Below are 18,868 nucleotides of genomic sequence, written 5' to 3'. Positions count from 1 at the left end.
TATTTCCAGAAGACTTAAAATAATTTATTTATCATATATGATCAGTAGCAAAAGGTTTGGAGTCGTTTGGATATGTAAAACTCATTTTATGGCCCGTAAGGGCAAAACCGACAATCACCGGACTAAGCCTACGACTACTAGTTATGCTCAGCCTAAACTTAATTAAAAATCTTTAAAAATCCCAAAATAATATATTACATCAGTGGGTAAAAGATTTGATATCAAAAAGTATGTTTAAGTAGGCTATACGCTAAATACGCCGTTTAATTAACATAAAGCCTTAACTTTACGCTAACGAGCATAACTCTTAATCTACACCTCAAACTGATGTCAAACTTTGCATACAAGTTTATATATCAGTAATTAAAGTTTCTATTCTTTTATATTTCCAAAAATCACGTTTTAAGGTAATAAGGGCATAATGGTCAACATATGAGTAATTAACGGAATCATGCGTAATAATCGGTTAACTAATGAACCATAGTGTATAATCATAGAGGGTTATACTAGCATGTAACCTGGTCCAAATAAAGCTCTAAGGAATTTCTAAAACATGCCTAAACGGGTCAGAACTGAAAGTCAAAGTGAAAGTCAAACTATGTGACTTTCGGTTCCGAACCGAGTCTAAACAGGAAATTGTCGGGTTGAACATGTTTAGACATGTTCTTACACTTATTACCAAGTTATAACAATGATCCAACAGGTTGTATATGGTCTATAATGTTAATTATGCATAAATGGCATTTTAAGTATCCTGTTGACTTTTTATAAACTAGTTTGACCCGACTTTTGACCTGGTTAGAGTGGTAATCAGGGGGAACCCTTTTGAGGGTTTATTACCCACATAATTACTAACTTATAACTACTTTCACTTCGACTAATCACTGGACCATTAGTGGTTATTCTTAAAGTCAACCGTTAATTACGACGGTTTGACTTTTAAGCTAAAACTAAGCTAAAACTTAATTAAGAAAGGATTAGAACACTTACTGAAGTCCTATGCTTGATTAGGAAGGACTTGGGTCTGCTTTGAAGCTCCAGAAGGCTCCTCAATTGCAGAATGGAGGTGTGAGGGACTTGTTGCAACTCGTGGCCTTTATATAGTGTTTTAAATCACCATAAGAATTTGACACACAAGTCTACAAGTGCCCACAAATCATTTACATGTGTCCCTATATGTTTAGGGGTTGCTTAGGGGCCAAGAAGGATGAGGAAAATCGATTAAAGATCAGTTGCAACGTTTAAGACAGCCAACAGCCAATCTGCTGCATCTGGGCATCCCTTGCGCACCGCAACGGTGTGGTTGTTGAGGTGCGCAAGGCTTCTGATTAGCCTCCAAAATTTTCCATTCTTTGCATAAATGACTCTTGGCCCTTCCGAAAGGTCAAGTAACCTTTATATATTGCAATTTGACCCCTTCTTATTTAACTACAAGGGCTTTAGGACTTGTACCCACTTTATTTGGTCCTTGATCACTCGGTTATTACCCGAAAAGTCCTAACTTTTAACGTTAACATTTTAACCCCTCGCACACGAGTTTGATCATAACTTTCTCATACGACAACGAAACTTTATGAAATTTATATCGTGCATTCTAGTGAGCATAATTAATCTTTACAAAGCTTTGGGTTCGCTAAAAGGTCACTCAGAGGTATAATTTAAACATGTTGACACATTTAGCCCCTGATGTTTGTAATCTCTCACTTTTAGCTTCGTATGATCCATGATTTATTCGTTTGAAGGTATGGGCATCATGTAGGGTTAATGTACAATATATTTATTCATTGTTGACAGTTTAAACCCGTATATTCCCATACTTTCCAGGTTTGTCAACTTTTGTCCTTCAAGAACATTCTTTCACACGTTCAATCATATGACACGTGTCAACTCATTATAGGACGTGAATTTTCGAGGTGTTACATTTAGGCTAGAACTTCTTGATTTAGATTTCTTGTGCTTCTTTGACCTACTTATCTAGATTATTAACTTTTTAGAAATATTATGTAATTCTCTATGACTTAATGAATGATGGTTTTAGTTAATTCGGTGTATGGATGATGTTGTAATGAGTAAAACACACTCGGGATGGCAAAGGATGACAAGGGAAACTTGAACAAGCACCCCATGCACGAAAACAGGGCCATCCGACGAAATTTTCTTCATTATAGCAAGTTCAGCACGGGCCGTGTTCGCCCAACACGGCCCCGTGCTGCACAGTCTGCAGAAAATGCCCAGTTCAGATAAACTGGACACGGGCCGTGTTCACCCAACACGCCCCCATGTCCAGGCTTCTGTTTCTTTTTACAACTTTTTGTTACTGGCACCTGAACACGGGGCCGTGCCCGGACACCACGGGGCCGTGTCCAGACGTCCAGTAACATAAAATTTTGCTTTTTAACACATTTTTACACATTCAATCAACCTAAAAACTTATTTTTTGGGACACATTGAGGACAATGTGTAATTTAAGTGTGGGGGGATGCTAAAACCTTGAATCTTGCAAGTCCTAATAACAAGCCTTACACAAAACTTTTCAATTTTTTTACTTGTCTAGATTTAACTTGGGAGTTTCAAGTTCTAAAAAGGTTATATTTTTACAAATTTACAACCGATAGCGTCGTGATAAAAAGAACCAACATAAGAAAATTATGAAATGGCATGACAAGCTTAGTTAAAATTTGATTATATATACTTGATCACATAAAAACCCATTCCCACAATAGTGAGTTTTGAGCATTTATTGAGCATACAAATATATATCTTTAAACTAAATGCTCATTTTTCGTTTCTTGTGTGAATAGCCGTTTGGTTCTTACGACTCTAGAACTTGCCACGACAATACATTCCCGGTCCTTACCAACTTAAACCCGAGTAAGTAAATGATGGAGGCATTAGGACTAACCCTTTTTGTTTCTACACCATTATTTTTCTTTTTTTTATCACCTACCCAAAATCCCCCTAGTTAACCCCTTTGAGCCTAAACCTTTTCATTTCTTAACCCAAACACCCTTTCACCCACCAAAACCCTTTTTATTTTTAACCCTTTGTTTTAGTAACTAGCTCGGTTTTTCTTATGACTTTTTCCAAAAAAAATGATGATGAAGCAAAAGAAATAAACAAGCAAGTTCATCAAAAATAACTTTGTTTGAAAAATAGCTTCATCAAAATAAAAAGTGCAAAAAATAAAAAAAATAAAAAAGTCTTACGAAAACCGATGCTTTTTACGCTTTTCGCCCTTTTCTACTAACCACTAACCCAACCACCTACCTTTAACCCAAACCTAACCCTTCACCCAAAAAGTCCTCTTGATATTTGCAAAGGTTTATAGTTAAAAAGGAGGAGGATTGATTGCTTGGCAAGCCTATGGTAGGAGTAAGTTCCATGCCGCTCTCGAGTGATTCACTAAAATACATCTTTGGCCGAGTGTTGAGTGATTCCCCATGAGGTATGTGAACTTGTATATAAATAGAATTTTAAAAGAGGCATGTTATGCCCGAATAAGTAATTTATCTTATGAAAAGTTTTAAATAAATCATGACGAATAGGATTGTAAATAAATAAAAATAAAACTTAAATAAAGAATCTTGGAAATCCCGACACTCTATAACAAGCCCAAAAACCTTCTCTTCTACCCATTCCATTTGGGAGTGTAAAGCCACATTATAAAGAGTTTTGCTTGAGGACAAGCAAAGATTCAAGTGTGGGGGTATTTGATGTGTGCAAAATGCAACATATAAATTACATCAATTGTGGCATAAAACTAACCCTTTTTTAGTACTAATGTTAGAAAAAGTGTGCGTTTGTCTTCCTTTTGTATTTTTAGTATTAAATGATCTCAAATTAACAAAAGAAGCAAAAAGACAGCAAAATCTAACATAAATACAAGAAAAGGAACAAACGTGGCATGCCCGACCTCCTCGACAGCATCTTCCCAAGCAAGACAAGAGAACAGAAGGCTGAACACGCCCCGTGCTCAGTGAACACAGGGGCGTGCCCAAGTGTCAGCATAAAAGACAAAGCTGTAGAAGCTTCTATCGCCCACCACGGGGCCGTGCTCAGCGGACACGGGGCCGTGGTCAACTATAAGATTCGCAGAATCCAGGCAAATCTTGATAGTACAGATATGCTTCTGCACACGGGGGCGTGCCCAGCAGATACGGGGACGTGGTCAACTAATGCAGACAAGAGCAATTAATGAAGACAGAGAAGGATGTTGGACACGGGGTCGTGTCCAATGGACACGGGGCCGTGTCCGAGCTACTATTCAGCCTATAAATAGGGGTGCTTGGCTCAATTGCAAACCATCCCTTGGCACACCACCTATCTCACACTTCATCCACCACCCACCACCCACCACCACCATAACACCATCATCCACCACCATCATCCATTGTCCATCATAGAGTGTGTGAGTCGTCTCGGGATCCAAGATTGATTGTAAGAGTTCTTGACAATCAAAGGCCATGTTTGCCTAAGTCTCTTACATCACTTGGTGAAGACAACTGTCTAGTGTAATACTTTTTATTTTTAATCTTTTCGCACTTTTTACTTGGTTATGTATTAATGACTTTAATAACTAGTTTCTTATGTTGAAGGTGATTCTTCCTTATCGTTTGTCCGTGGTGTCTTGGTATTATTTTACTGTCTATATAAAATAAAAGATTTTCACCATTCATATCTCCACGGTCTATATGGAGGTATGTTGGCTACCTGGTCGGGGGTTAAGGGAACGGTTTGGTAAGAGTCTTGCCTTGTTCAGTGTATAGATCCTGCAAGGACCTGGGTCAAATTTAGTAGGACCTCCTTCAATACTTACCGGTATTGGATGGCGGGGGTCCAAACTCTTTGATCCCCTCATATGTAAGCTACTATTAATACTTTAACCCGGCTACTTAGGACTGTATCCCTGCTGACTCAGACTACTTAGCCGAGGGTAACGTCACCTTCAAAAGACGGGCCTACCATAATATGCATTAATAACTTAATTAATTATCTTTCAATAATCTGACCCTTTAGGATTGTATCCTTGCTGACTCAAACTACTGGGTTGAGGGTAACGTCACCTTCAAAAGAGGGGGCCTACTACAATAACTAAGATAATCTCTTAAAAAGTGAAAAAGTGCGGAAATAATCAAAGGTTACACTATACACGAGTCGGAGCCAAGTGATTCATCTTGTCTATCTGTTTTTATTTTTATTTTATTTTTCAGCGTTTTAGTTAGTTTTTATTTTTCTAGTTTAAAACCTTTTTCTAAACTTTTGATTTGATTAGACGTTGAGGATAAACCGGTACTAAAAGCTCTTGTGTCCTTGGATGACCTCGGTATCTTGCCAACACTATACTACGCTCACGATGGGTGCATGTCACGGCCCCCGACCCACCCTGGATGGAATCGGTTGCCGCAGACAACCCGGTGGTACCGGTGATTATTTTGAAAACGTTGCAGCGGAAATTTCGTCAAGACCGTGAGTTAGGAAAAATATCAGAGTTTAGAAAACACCGGATTTTATTTATTAAATAGATGGGATAAACCCATGTTTTACAATGGTAGCTTAAATAAAAACAATATTTCTTAATTTGATTTAATTAATAAAATAAGCCACTTCTTGATGCCTTTCAGTGCAGTATCCATCTCTTACTCCAATCTACTATAATTACATGAAACGCGTTTTAAAAAAGTTTTGTCAGCAGGAAATACTGAGTGAATCATTCTATTTATTAAAATGACACATTTGTTATAATTTACAGTATTAAGAGCGATTACAATGTTTCTGATATCAAACCAACTACCCACGGTATTTGTCACTCGACCGGATCTGTGACTATGGTCATATCCCCCATTGGCTGCCCCAATGGTGACGATTATCAAGTAATGTATACAAAACCCCACATACCGGCTGTAACTTGGTGATTACAAAGACTTAATCCCCGTAATTATAACTTTGAAAATAAACATGATTTTGAAAGTAATTTGATAAAAAGAGAGAATGACTCACATTATAAGCATGCAGATTCATACGGCCAAAGTTTAGTCTACATATAAGCCTTGATATATTGCAGATTTATACAGGCAGAGCTTAGCTTATTGATTTAGCCTTGTAACCTCGTGCACACGAACTAGGTAGGTAACTTAATACAGCATTTACGATAACTCACAAGATTAAAACCCTCACAACGAATGACAAAGTGCAATCACTTAAACATCCATTGGATTCACAACGAATGACAGAGTATTCCCCGAGTTCGGGTGGTACTCAAACATCCTGTCGAAATCACGACTAATGACTAAGGATAGCGCTTAAACATTCCGGTCGGATAGTTTAAATCGATCGGACATTGAATCGTAGCAGCGATCGAGTTAATACCCTGTTTGCAGCAGCACCCCGCTATACTAATTAGTGATGTGTGTGTTTTGAGAGTATTCAGATGATATCTCCGTGCCTGAATCGAATTTTATCGTCGTTCCAATTGCAGAATTCAAGTCCCAACTCCTGGTATTTATACCCGAATTTGGAACCTCCTGCGTGTCGCGAAGGAACCAATGGTCCCTGTCACGTGTCGCCTGGGATGACAAAGTAGGCTAGGCCTGCTTTGTCACCTGGGTAGCCCTGCTGAGTCGACGGAATCGAGAAATTGAATTTTGACAGCGTTTTATGACGATAATCGTTAATAGGGTTTTATCCCCCTTGAGTTTTAGGGGCCCTGATCCTGATTCTGATTATTCTGAAATTTGTAGGGTTTATGTAGAATTACCTGGGTGTCTCAACTAAGGTTTCCTAGTAAATAAAATATAATAATAATAATAAATAATATTTTTGGTGAGAGTTGTTATGGTTTGGAACATTTTTGAATATAATTATATTTATAAAGAAAAAGGAAATAAAATAGTGAGAAAATAAAATGGACTCACTTTGTAACTTTAGGGTTCAACTAGAAAGCCTCCTGGTATAAATTTTGGGTATAACTTCTGAGCTATAAATATATATATTTTTGTACTCGTGTTTAAGTATAGTACCCCTAATTCAACCTTGTCCCGAAGTCCCGAGACAGAATCCCAACAACTTAGTCGGGCAGAGCCTTGACATGAGTTATGGGTTACAGATCAATCGGAAAAGGTAGCGGTGATCGGGAGTTAAAACACTTAAAATGGAGTGAAATAAAAATAATAGAATTTAAAGAACGCAGGCGAGAGCTAGAGATTAAGACCAAAAGAAACTGAATTGGAAAAGACATCCTATTCTTATTTATAGTTGTAGTAACTTTTCAAACAAGAAAGTTTATTCTTATCTTTTGAGGGACACGTACTCAATATTAATAAATTCTTATGTACACCTAGAATGCATACACACATGTCCACCTAAAAGAGTTTCATATAATTTAATTATTATTTTATTTCTAAATATCTCGATCAATGTTCATCCAATTGTATACCTATATTAATTTGAAACACAACCGAGAAACAGTGGGTTAGCGTTGACGGCGTCAAATCACTTTCTGGTTTTACTTCACTAAAGTTTGGTTAGTTTTCACTTTTGCCCCTTCACATGTCTTCATACGCCCACACACATTGAGAGAGACAGATGACAGATGCTCCGTCGGTCATGACGGTCGTGAGCGGTACCACCTCACTTTTCGGCGTGTGCTCCACTCCTACATACAGAAAGGAGGATGGGGAATACAGCGATGGTGTCGACGTAGGCGAACAAGCGGGTCACCTCGGTTCCAACGCAAACGCCGGTGATAGCTACGGTTCCGTCACTAGACGACGATGACACCTACTCAAAGATCTTTTCTCGAGAAATCGGAAATTCTTTGACCGTCGTGTTTTAGGGTTTTGCGGCGGCTTTCTTGCCTTTTACTTCAATCAACTTGGATTTTCGTTTTTGTCCTAGGCCACCAAACAGATCTTAAATGAGTTTAACATGTTTAATCTGAATGGTTTTGGCTATACCTATAAATGAACGATTGAAACATAGTTTAATAATAGATTAAACGGTCATAAAATACCCACAAAAAACTCTGGCCAACATTTTTTTACAGGAATTGAGAAAAACCGACGGAGTGGCGGCGCTTCTGTTCTGCTGAAATTGGTGGCAACGGTGGTTTTTTACGGGCATTAAAAGGTCAACATTATCATAGAAGATTACATTAGGGGCGAAATTTCGGTTTCGATGGGAGCCTGCTGCGATGACGATGCTGGGGGTTGGGATGGGGGTTTTCTTTGCAGTGGTGCTTCTTGGTGGTGAGGAGTGGAATTGGTGGTGGCCGGAATCGTTAACGTTGGTTTTTGTGACAGAGAAGAATATTGTGGGGCTGTAGAGTTGTTTTACTGTTTAGTGGATTTATTTAGTTTACATCTGCAAGTTGGAACTCAAGTGATAATGTAAAAAAAATAACGTAAGAAAAGTGTAAAAGAAAACAAGAGCTAGGGATAAATAGAGTCAATTGAAGAGTTTACATAAATTAATACGAGGCTGTTACGCATCTAAGCTTAGATGCAAAACCCATAAAACTATTTATGTGTATGTGTTTTTGCAAAAGTGACACTCTAAATTGTTTTTTAACCAGGTTATAACCAGGTTTTTCGACGAAGTTAGACGTTGTGATCAAAATGGCAAAAAAAAATAGGAAAAATCAGGGACCTAGAGGAGAAAAGAAAACTATTTGAACTAAAATGTCAATTTCGGTCAAACCTCACAAACTAAAAAGACAATTTACTAAAACTTTAGCCAACCTACTATACATTTTAAAGGATTTTTGGATGTTCTTTTCTTTTCCTTTAAATTTTGACTTAATTTTACTTAATTGATTTCGATTGCAATACGCGATGAACCAAACATCCGCCGCGAAGCGCGGAAATTCCTACTAGTTTCAATTAAAATGTTACATTTATTTTTATTATATTCTTATATTTCATACGAAATATTTAGATTTATTTATTATATTATTAATTTATATATTATAATTAATTCAACTGCTTTACTTATTTGTCGCGTATAGCTTTTAAAATATAACGTTTTAGAAAATAATAAATATGTCTTTAGAACGAGAATATTTTTGTCTACATTTGGGTCTAAGTTTCATTAAAAATACAGTAGATTCAAAATACAATGTATTTTATAATTTAATTTATTATACAGTTCCTAGGCCCATCTAGGAACTTCATATTTCTTACGGTCAACCTACCCGTAATCTACCTGTCTAATAATATAAGTTTTTATATAGACTTTTATTTTATTATAAAGGTCACCCATATAAAGGCCAATTAATTTTATTATTTCAACCAACTATTTAAAATAGTGTTTAAAATTATTTGGGTTGAATATTTATATTAAAAATAACTAGTTACTAGTGGTTAATAAATTTAACCAAACCTATAATAAAAATAGGGATGTTACAGTGCACTTGCCCATATTTGTGTTTGGTGTTAGTAAAATATCGCGTTTTATAAATTTAAAACTTGACTAACGTGTAGAAAGGGGTTAAAATATACTTAAACTTATATACACACTCGCACACATCAACGCCTAAGTGAGGATTAAAATATTAATAATCGGACAAAAACGCAGATTTGTGATATCATAATGAATCATGATAAATGGTTGTAGAAAGGGTTCTAAATTGGTTATGAATGGAACTCTTTGGGAAAAGAATCCGGACCGTCAAGCGGACAAGCCGGAGATGGTACGCGGTTAAAGGGTGTGCTCTAAAGGTACGCGACTTATTGTTCGCTACATTATGTTTAATCGTTAGTCTTATTTTGTTATATTGAAATTTGGTAAACAAGGAAAACCGTTAAGTCACGGGAGTGACAAAGTGCCTTAGACAAGTAAAACTGGTCAAAACATGAGTTAGAAATAGAGTTTGGATGTGTCTAGCAATGGAGACACCCATTCGGCATCCAAATGGGTCAAAGCAAGTTGAGTTACAAACATAGAAATTAATAACCATCACTTGTGATTGGTTATATATCAAGCGTAAGTCGTATAACGGACACGCAAATCCGTTGCAAAAGCATGAGCCCATGTAAAGGGATTATAGTTCGGAACGTTCGCTTGTCAAATGATTCTGAAATGCATGGTTAAATTCTTGGAAATAAGCATGATGATTATTGCATAAGCAACCCTCGGGAGAGGAGCAAAAGCTCATATTTGGTAAACGCAGAAACGAGTGCATTGGCCTAAAGTTTGTGATGACAACAATACATGTCATGAAACTTGTAAACAAATGGGTCAAATAAACAAGAAACAAATTAAAGGACAACTGTTTTTGAAATGATATTTTTATGTAAAACGTGTTGATAAACGCGTCCGTAATTAAATTACGGTCGCGTAGAAAAAAGAATCGACTAAAACGGACGCCCGAGTCAAAAGTTATGCCAATTTAAAGTTTGGAATCGAGATAAGTGGTGCTGGGCGAAATTAGCAGCTCCAAATAACAACTTTCTGTCGAAATAACATGCTGGCGCCGCGCCACGGGGAGAACCAATAACCATCGCGCGACGCGACGGTGCTGGCGTCACACGACGGCCGTTCCCGAAGTCCGTCGCGCGGCGCGACCTACCCAGTTCTTAAATTTTGTTTGTTTTTGACCTGTTTGAATATGGAACTTGCTTATACTTGATATTTAAAGTGTCAAACTAATAATTTTAATGGTTTTGACCGTAGGTGAAGATGGTTCGAACCCGGATGGCGATCAAGCATACATCAAGAACCGAACGCACTAAATGAAGCTTCCGCATTTTGTCTATTTTGTTTTACAAATATGTAAACGCTTGAAACTACGTTTTAAAGGTTAACTAGTAGTATGATGACTTGAATATTATGACCTTGTAAGGTTTTAAAACCATGAAAGTTTTGTAAACTCCTAAATACTTGTACTAAATGCAAGTTTTTGTATCACTAATCTAGTTATATTAAGTGGGGTCTTACATACCCTCATGTGCAATGCACATGATATAACTTAACAGAAAATTCTAACAGGGTTTGTTCTAAAGGACATAACGTGCAACATTTTCAAACATTAAGTATAAAATTCATCAATTTTAAAGATAAAGGACAGCGCCTGAAATTTAAGACAAACATAAAGGACAAAACTTGTAATTTACTCTAACCAAAATAATTGAGTGTAAACGTGGAACTACCTCATTTGACAGAGGCTCTTATCTTTGAGTGGGAATCAGAGGTCTTGAGTTTAATCCCAAGTAATGAGTAGATTAGGCAGGGCCGGCCCGTTAGGTTTACGAATCTAGACACGGGCCTAGGGCCACCAAAAATCAAGGGCCTCCCATTTTTAGTAAAATTTTATATATTATATATGTATCAGGCTCAAATAAAAAGCAAAACTAAACCTAGTTTTTTTAATAAAGTTACACAGATAAAAAATGGTTAGGAAAAAAGACCCACATTCAAGACCCAGTTTCGAAATTAAACCACAGACATAATTGCAGTTTGTAGCAACCATCTACCACTCGACCTCATCCGAATTCCGTGAATCAACGCCAAAAATCCCTAAAATTGAGCCGCAGTCATCGTTCCTACCTCCTATCTCAACCTGCTCTTTCGATTTTCTAGGTTATCGGTTATCACTAACGGTAATCACTCATGGCGTCGGGTCTGTCGGGAATGAAAGAGAATTTACGGGCAAAATTAGGGCTAATTACTAAATGTAGGTTAACTTTAGAAGCTAATTTTTCTATTAATCTCTATATGTTTTGCAAAAGGGTCTCCACTTCGTAGTTCGCTTAGGGTCTAGAAAAACGTTGGAACGGCCTTGGATTAGGATTAATTTGATGCAATCTGAAAGCATGTAAGATTTGTAATTAAATTCTGGTGTAATTTTAAAGCATGTAAGATTTTGTCAGTAAAAAAAAACCAAAATAATTCAATGTTTCAAAAGCACTAGATAATCAAATACGTTTACATATCCGGATCTCATGAAACAAAACTAAAAAACTTAGGGGCTGTTTGTTAGCCTCCTAATGACCATTCAGATGCTACCTCTTAATGGTTTAAAACCTCTGAATGAATAAGAGGTAACCTCAAGTCTGAATGGTTAAGAGGTAACATCTGAATGATAAATCATCACATGTCACATTCTTCTACCTTCTCATTGGTAAAATTCTTAAAAATTCAATTAAGAGGTAGCCTCTTAATGACCATTCAGAGGCTACCAAACAACCCCTTAGATGTTCAAAACCAAACCAGTATTTCCCAAAAGGTAAAAAAAGAATAACAAAAAAAGGGTTTAATTGTTAGATAGAACACATATCAGAAGGTGAAACCAAACTTTCCACATACTCGATGGAGCGTGAATACATAAGAGGATAATATTCTCTGTGTAAAACCCTGTCTATCCTCGAGAAATTACCAAGAGTTGCCAAACCGTTGAGCACCTTATATGAATCTTTTGATGCGTCGCAGATAACAAGCTGGGTTGAGCTTTTTATAAGAATTTTTCCGTCACCTAAAATACAAACAGGGTAGAACACGTTGCCTTCGGAACCGAATCTGAATGAACGTGCTTTTAACCACACGCCCTCTTCTTTCATCAACCACACATCAAATGTAAAGCTACCAGTCACATTGTTAACCATGCAAAGGTATCCGTCTAGGGAACCCAAGAGAAGCCCTGCACGCGTACCTGGTACATATATTGTCGATGATACCATGTCCTTAACATTGAGAGCCAGAATCCCAAAATACGGATAGTAAAATGACCAATACAAAAAGCCATTTATAAACACACCCGCAGCACCCCCAAAGTGAAAATATTGTATGTAGTATTGTGGTGGCGTGCTCCACGAATTAGTTTTAAGATCAAAGGCATCACATTTATACATAGGAACGTTATTTTCATTCCGAAAAGCCTCAAATCTAACAATCTTTAAGTCGTCTGTCGACGCACCATATCCAAATCCAAACACATAAGGGTCCTTACAAGTGGGATCCGTAACCAAGACCTTGGATACACAGGTTAAGGGATTGTATAGGATCAATTGACAAGCCATAAACGTATCATAAAGAGCCAAAAGCACAATGCCATTCAAGGTTCCGACAATATACATTCGTGTGTATTCAAAAGGAAAGTGAATTCTAACCATGGAATGAGCCTCGTCTTCGACTGGTACGTTGTCGTCTAAAGCAACGAGAGGCCGTGGGAACGGCAAAAGGATCATGCGACGTGATCTGGACTTCATAAAATAGGGATCTGAAATTAGGCCATTCCAATGTTTCGAGACACATCTGAACCGTAGTAAAGGCTTTCCGGGAAGTCGAGCAAGTATGTTGTGAAGAATGTCATCACCTACGTTCGACATAAGTGTTGTTTTAAATGGGAAGATGTTCGCTATAACCCTACTTCAGTTCTGTATATATTTAAAATAATATATATTCTTCGTTTCATAAAATGCGCAGATTAGTTGCTTAAATTAAAGCTAGATCCTATCATTACGCCAGTTACTTGGTATATAATAGCAAGTTTAGAAATAGGAGGTTTTCTCTTTCTTTTGATTATTATTTTTGAATGGTTACAAGTAGATGAAAATATGGTTTTGCCACTTCTGTTATAAATTCAAAATTTGGCATGAAATTCCTGTCGAAATCAAATGTAGAATTTAATTATATAATGATTATACATGTCGCAGTTGGTTGTAAAAGTATTCTGTTTGTAATAACACAAAACATGATTTAAACCTAACACAAAACAGATTGACATGAAAAAAAATAATGGGGCGAAACATCGCTTCATTAATATATCAATTTTAAGAAAAAAAATATATATCTAAAAACGTACAAGCTATTTTTCTAATATCAATTTTAAGAAAAAAAATGGGTCTACATATTTACACACCTTAATGCCTATTTCCACACCCTTCAAGACGCCTCGTATAGACCTATACAAGGCGTATAGGGTTGCTTTTCCGACCAGCTCTGCACCAAAGCACAATGTCAAATCAGTCACATCAGACGGGGAGTCTAGGTCTGTACGAGGGAAGGATATGAGGCACTAAGACGCCTCGTATAGGCCTATACGAGGCGTCTTCAGTGGCTGATTTGACTATGCGTTTGACAAGTGACTTAAAGCTATACGAGGCGTCTATGAGCAACATAAAGTGCAACATACAGTGTATTCTTTGTCCACCCCGAGCATTCAACGTTTCCTTCATTCTGCTTCTTCTTCTTCTTCTTCTTCTTCTTCTTCTTTCATTCTGCTTTGCATTTGTGTTCTTATCATCCCGAAGTGTTGAAATGTCATCATACTGGGACGACAACCATGTCTTCGGGCAGTATTCTAGTGAGAACTGGGTGCCCGAAAGCGATCCGGTAACAGTTATTAGCTTAAATGTTTTAATTAGTTTTTGTTTTAGTTTATTATTTACTAATGATGATACGGTTCTTTATTTTGGAGGAGTCTTGCGTTCCCGATTCTAATGAGCAAGAGAAGGTTGTGTCTAGTATACAAGGAGAACAAAACAAACCGTTTCTAGATTTGAACAAGCATCCCCCTGTTGATGAAACAGCCCCTGTAGATGACTCATACCATGCTTGTCAACCAAGTTATCCGACGCAACAAGGGTATCCGGATTATAGATACGGGTGTGAATACAGAGGAGACGGTGGATACGGAGGAGACGGTGGATACGGAGGAGACGGTGGATACGGAGGAGACGGTGGTTACAGAGGAGACGGTGGATACAGTGGATACGGAGGATATGGTGGATATGGTGGTTATGGTGGATATGGTAGATATGGTGGTGAGACACCTCCCATCCAGGACAGTCCATACTTAAAAAAGCAGGTATTAATTACTATTTTTTATTATTATTTAATTATTTTTATTATTATTAGTATTATTATTAGTATTATTATTAGTATTATTATTATTATTATTATTATTATTATTATTATTTATTAAAATTATTTATTATTATTGTCGATGTTACAGGTTTTCAACTCTTTAGATGAACTAAAGAATCGGATACAAGAAATAGCAAACGCGGATGGTTTCGTTATTGTCACCCGTCGATCAAAGAAAACCGGGGGAAGAACCGGGAGGGTATGGCTTGAATGTGATCGTGGTGGTGAGCACCAGACTACAGCAACACTTAGAAAAGCCGGAAGCAAAAAAACCGATTGCCCGTTTTACCTGCTGGCTGTGCGAAACCACCCGTATGAAACCTGGGAGATTAAAGACGGAAAAATTGAACATAACCACGAACTTTATGAGGACCTGTCGGCCCACGCGTTTGTGCGAAGGTTTACTCCAAGCGAAATGAAACTGATCGAGCAGCTGACAGCTCAAAACATGGAGTCGCGCAAAATATTTCAAACGATAAGGAAGCAGGACCCCGACAGGTTTCATGTTCAGAAAGACGTTCAAAACGTTGTGGCGAAGATTAGAGCCGAACAAAGACAAGGATTGACTCCCATGCAGTCACTAGAAAACATACTGATAAACAACGACTTTATTTGCGAGACACGGGAGGAACCCAGAACAGAGATCGTAACAGGGATCTTCTTTCTTCATCGGGACTCGAGATGCATGTGGCGTGCATTCCCCCACGTCATGCTGATCGATGCGACGTACAAGACAAACATATACAATATGCCATTTATCCAGATTGTTGGTATGACGCCTACTAACAAATCGTTTATTATCGCGCATGCCGTTGTTAGTAAAGAACGGGGTGATAACTTTGTGTGGGTGCTTCAGAGGGTCAAGTCAATGTTGAATGAATGCATGGAGCCACGTGTGATTTTAACCGATAGAGACCTAGCCCTTATGGGCGCGTGTGCTAAAGTATTTCCAGACGCCTCCAGGCTTCTTTGCATGTGGCACATACAACAGAATGTTATGAAGCACTACAAGGGTGCCTTCACAGACGAAGACTGGAAGAAATTTTTGTCATTCTGGGGGACATTGATTGAGTCTCCATCCATACTTATCTACGACTACCACTTGCGCAACATGCGAAAACGACTTGTGGAGTGCAAACGTTCTAGTAAGTTTTTATAATAACATACGACTCACCTATGCAAATTTTATTAAATTATTTTTACTTTTAGGAGTCTACAAATACGTGTACGATAACTGGCTAAAAGACTATAAGGAGATGTTCATCTTTGCGTGGACTGATAAGAGGCGCAACTTTGGTAATTGTACCACAAACAGAGTTGAGAGCCAACACGCCAACTTAAAGAGATACGTCCTAGATAGGAGCTCGTTGGACCGTGTAGTTGGTTGTGTCCAGGATATAGTTGAGACACAGTTCGGTGAAATAAGGAAGACTTTTCGAGATAGCATCGAAAAAAGAATGACCCACCACAAACACCCGTTGTTTCAACACCTACTTGGAAAAGTATCCCATACAGCCCTTGACTTGTTGAGGGGCGAGGCAATTAGGAAGGTAGATGTCTTTGTCACACCCCCAAAATCCCACACGCGGAGTACCACCGCTTGAGGGCGTGACATGACCAGGATCAAGCCACCAATCATATTGAACATGTAATTAAATAGTAAAAGTTATCCATCAATACGAAAGGTGTTTATTAAAACCAACATAAGTAGATGTAGCGGAAGCATTAACGTGGAAAACCCAATCATAAGTATATATGTTTGAAACGTATTAAGTGTTTATCAATCCGTTGCCCACAACGACCTGCTCCTCCTTGTGCAAGCTCCATTAGTACCTAAGGTCCTGCAAGGCATGCAACAGAGAGTCAACAACTAGTTGAGCGAGTTCACAGAAAGTAAGTTCAGTAATAGTAATTGTATTATGTTCGTTCATTGTTCATGTATAGTATTGGTTTCCATCGCGGGCCCTTTCGACATGTATGTGAAGATTTGGGTTAATACTCCCAAATATCCTAGACTATGTATATTTGTATCGCGGCCACCCTGGCATTACTTGCGAAGATTTTAGTCTCTATAGTTCGCAGCCTCCCCGAGGCATGTGTGCGAAGATCAGTCGTAATTATCGCAGCCAACCCTTGGCGTGTGTGCGAAGATCAGTTCAAGTAGGTATACTAGTCTAGCCGTATCTTATCATTTACCATCCTCACCCTGAGGACCATATCATTAGGTTCCATTAACTAAGTACGCACGAAATAATCATCCAATCCCATTCCCACCCTGGGAACCCCATGCCTTGGCTGTGTGAACTCACCTTGGGTTGCTCGGCAGATACACAAAATGGTTCTTGAACTAAAGTGGTCAACCACGTCCTAACAGGGTTACCATACAAGTCAGATTTGGTTCTAGTAATGCACGTATAATCATATCAATCACGTATTGCACGTTTAACAGTCAAAAGCATATCATAATCATACTTGTGCGTCTCGGATGGTTGGGCCATTGAGCTTGTGCGAGCCCAACCATCTTGTGCGATATAAATGTCTAGCCCAAACAATACCCGGCCCAACATATAACAAATCAATAATGCAATCTCGGCCCAAATAATATACGTGAGTGACTTGTGCGATCCTGATTGGATTGTACGATTGGACGAGTCCAGCCCAATTAACCATCCGGCCCAAACAGTTAAGCAAAACATATGACTTGTGCGATTCAGGGGATCTTGTGCGATTGGGAACCCCTTGTGCGGTCAAGACATCTTGTGCGACCGAATGACTTGTGTGGTCCGGAGTCTTGTGCGAATGGCCTCATGTGCGATTAAGAGGCCTTGTGCGGCTGTTTAACAAATTCCGGATTTCTTGCCAATCGGTTACAATCAATTTAATAAGTTTCCTTTTTACACTTTATCAATTAACAAGTTTCCAACTAATCATACAACACATAATAGATCAAACATGCATAATCCAATGTTTTCTCAAGAACCCTAACATGATCATTATCATAAACAATAATCCTATCGACTCATATGGTTTGGTCCGATCACATAAACATAACATATCATCGATTGCCTTCATTCGATCTTAATCATTCTATAAACAATTCGGACAACAGTACATGATAGCCTAAACTATCTAATCAAGTTTCGATTATAATCATGCAACCTTATTGTAACGATTTCACCAACATGAACCCTAACGGATTTAATAAATCATAGAACTATAACATCGTTCAACAAGAACCCAATTCAAACATGGCAGCCGATTTTCATTATCATACACGTAAACATCATGTTCATTATACCTTCAATACTTAAGCATATAATCAAATCGTGAAAGCATGACATTAATCATAACATGCTAATCATAAGGCACTAACCGATTTGGAGGTAACAAAGGTGATTCGAGCTATAAGAATCTTCGGTTAGAAAGAGGTGTTTTGCCGTCGGCTTCAAGAGGATGAAAGAATAGGGTTTGTGTGTTTGTAATGTTTGCAAATAATGGGGAAACAAAAACCTCAATGAGGTTTTTGTGCGGTATAAATATGAGAGTGGCCGAACTCCTAATGGGCTGCCAATTTGGTCCGAGTACAAACAGTACGGCCCAATGGCCTTGTGCGATCGGTTCGTGTTGTGTGGTTCGGGTTGTGTGTTTATCATACATACACGTAACACATATAGCACATAACGTTCATAATTCACCAAGTTCATATAATCACAAGTCGTAAAATTAATCATTTAATCAGTCAACCAAGTTCACATACGTTACATGCAACACAAAAACTGGTTCAGGGTACGAGTTGTCACATTATCCCCAACTAAAAAGAAATTTCGTCCCGAAATTTGGTACGCACTCACTGAGGAAGCTAGGTAAGTTATATCGTTCACTGGTTTCGTTCACTGGTTTTCCTGGGGTGTCACATCCTCCCCCCGTTGATCTGGAATTTCGTCCCGAAATTCCGCAGTAGTAGCTTCAGCCTCAGTAGTGGTTGCATTGGTTCCGAATAACTGGGGGT

The 18,868-nt window shown here is 38.1% G+C and overlaps 1 protein-coding gene across 1 annotated transcript; it reads right to left on the bottom strand.

Annotated features, from left to right (window-relative positions):
• Positions 1-12,254: 12,254 nt before the first annotated feature.
• On the bottom strand, positions 12,255-13,319 carry LOC110887559 (F-box protein CPR1). The gene has a single exon (XM_022135138.1). The coding sequence runs from the start codon at positions 13,317-13,319 to the stop codon at positions 12,255-12,257; it is 1,065 nt and encodes a 354-aa protein (XP_021990830.1).
• Between the last annotated feature and the right edge of the window lie 5,549 nt (positions 13,320-18,868).

This window comes from Helianthus annuus, chromosome 14 (assembly GCF_002127325.2).
Source record: "Helianthus annuus cultivar XRQ/B chromosome 14, HanXRQr2.0-SUNRISE, whole genome shotgun sequence".
In the NCBI taxonomy this organism is placed as follows: domain Eukaryota; kingdom Viridiplantae; phylum Streptophyta; class Magnoliopsida; order Asterales; family Asteraceae; genus Helianthus; species Helianthus annuus.
Note: the sequence above shows the minus strand (reverse complement) of the source record. Positions and strands in the feature narration are given on the sequence as shown.

Excerpts from the sequence above, each read along its gene's own strand:
- LOC110887559 (XM_022135138.1), bottom strand. The coding sequence starts at position 13,319 with ATGTCGAACGTAGGTGATGACATTCTTCACAACATACTTGCTCGACTT.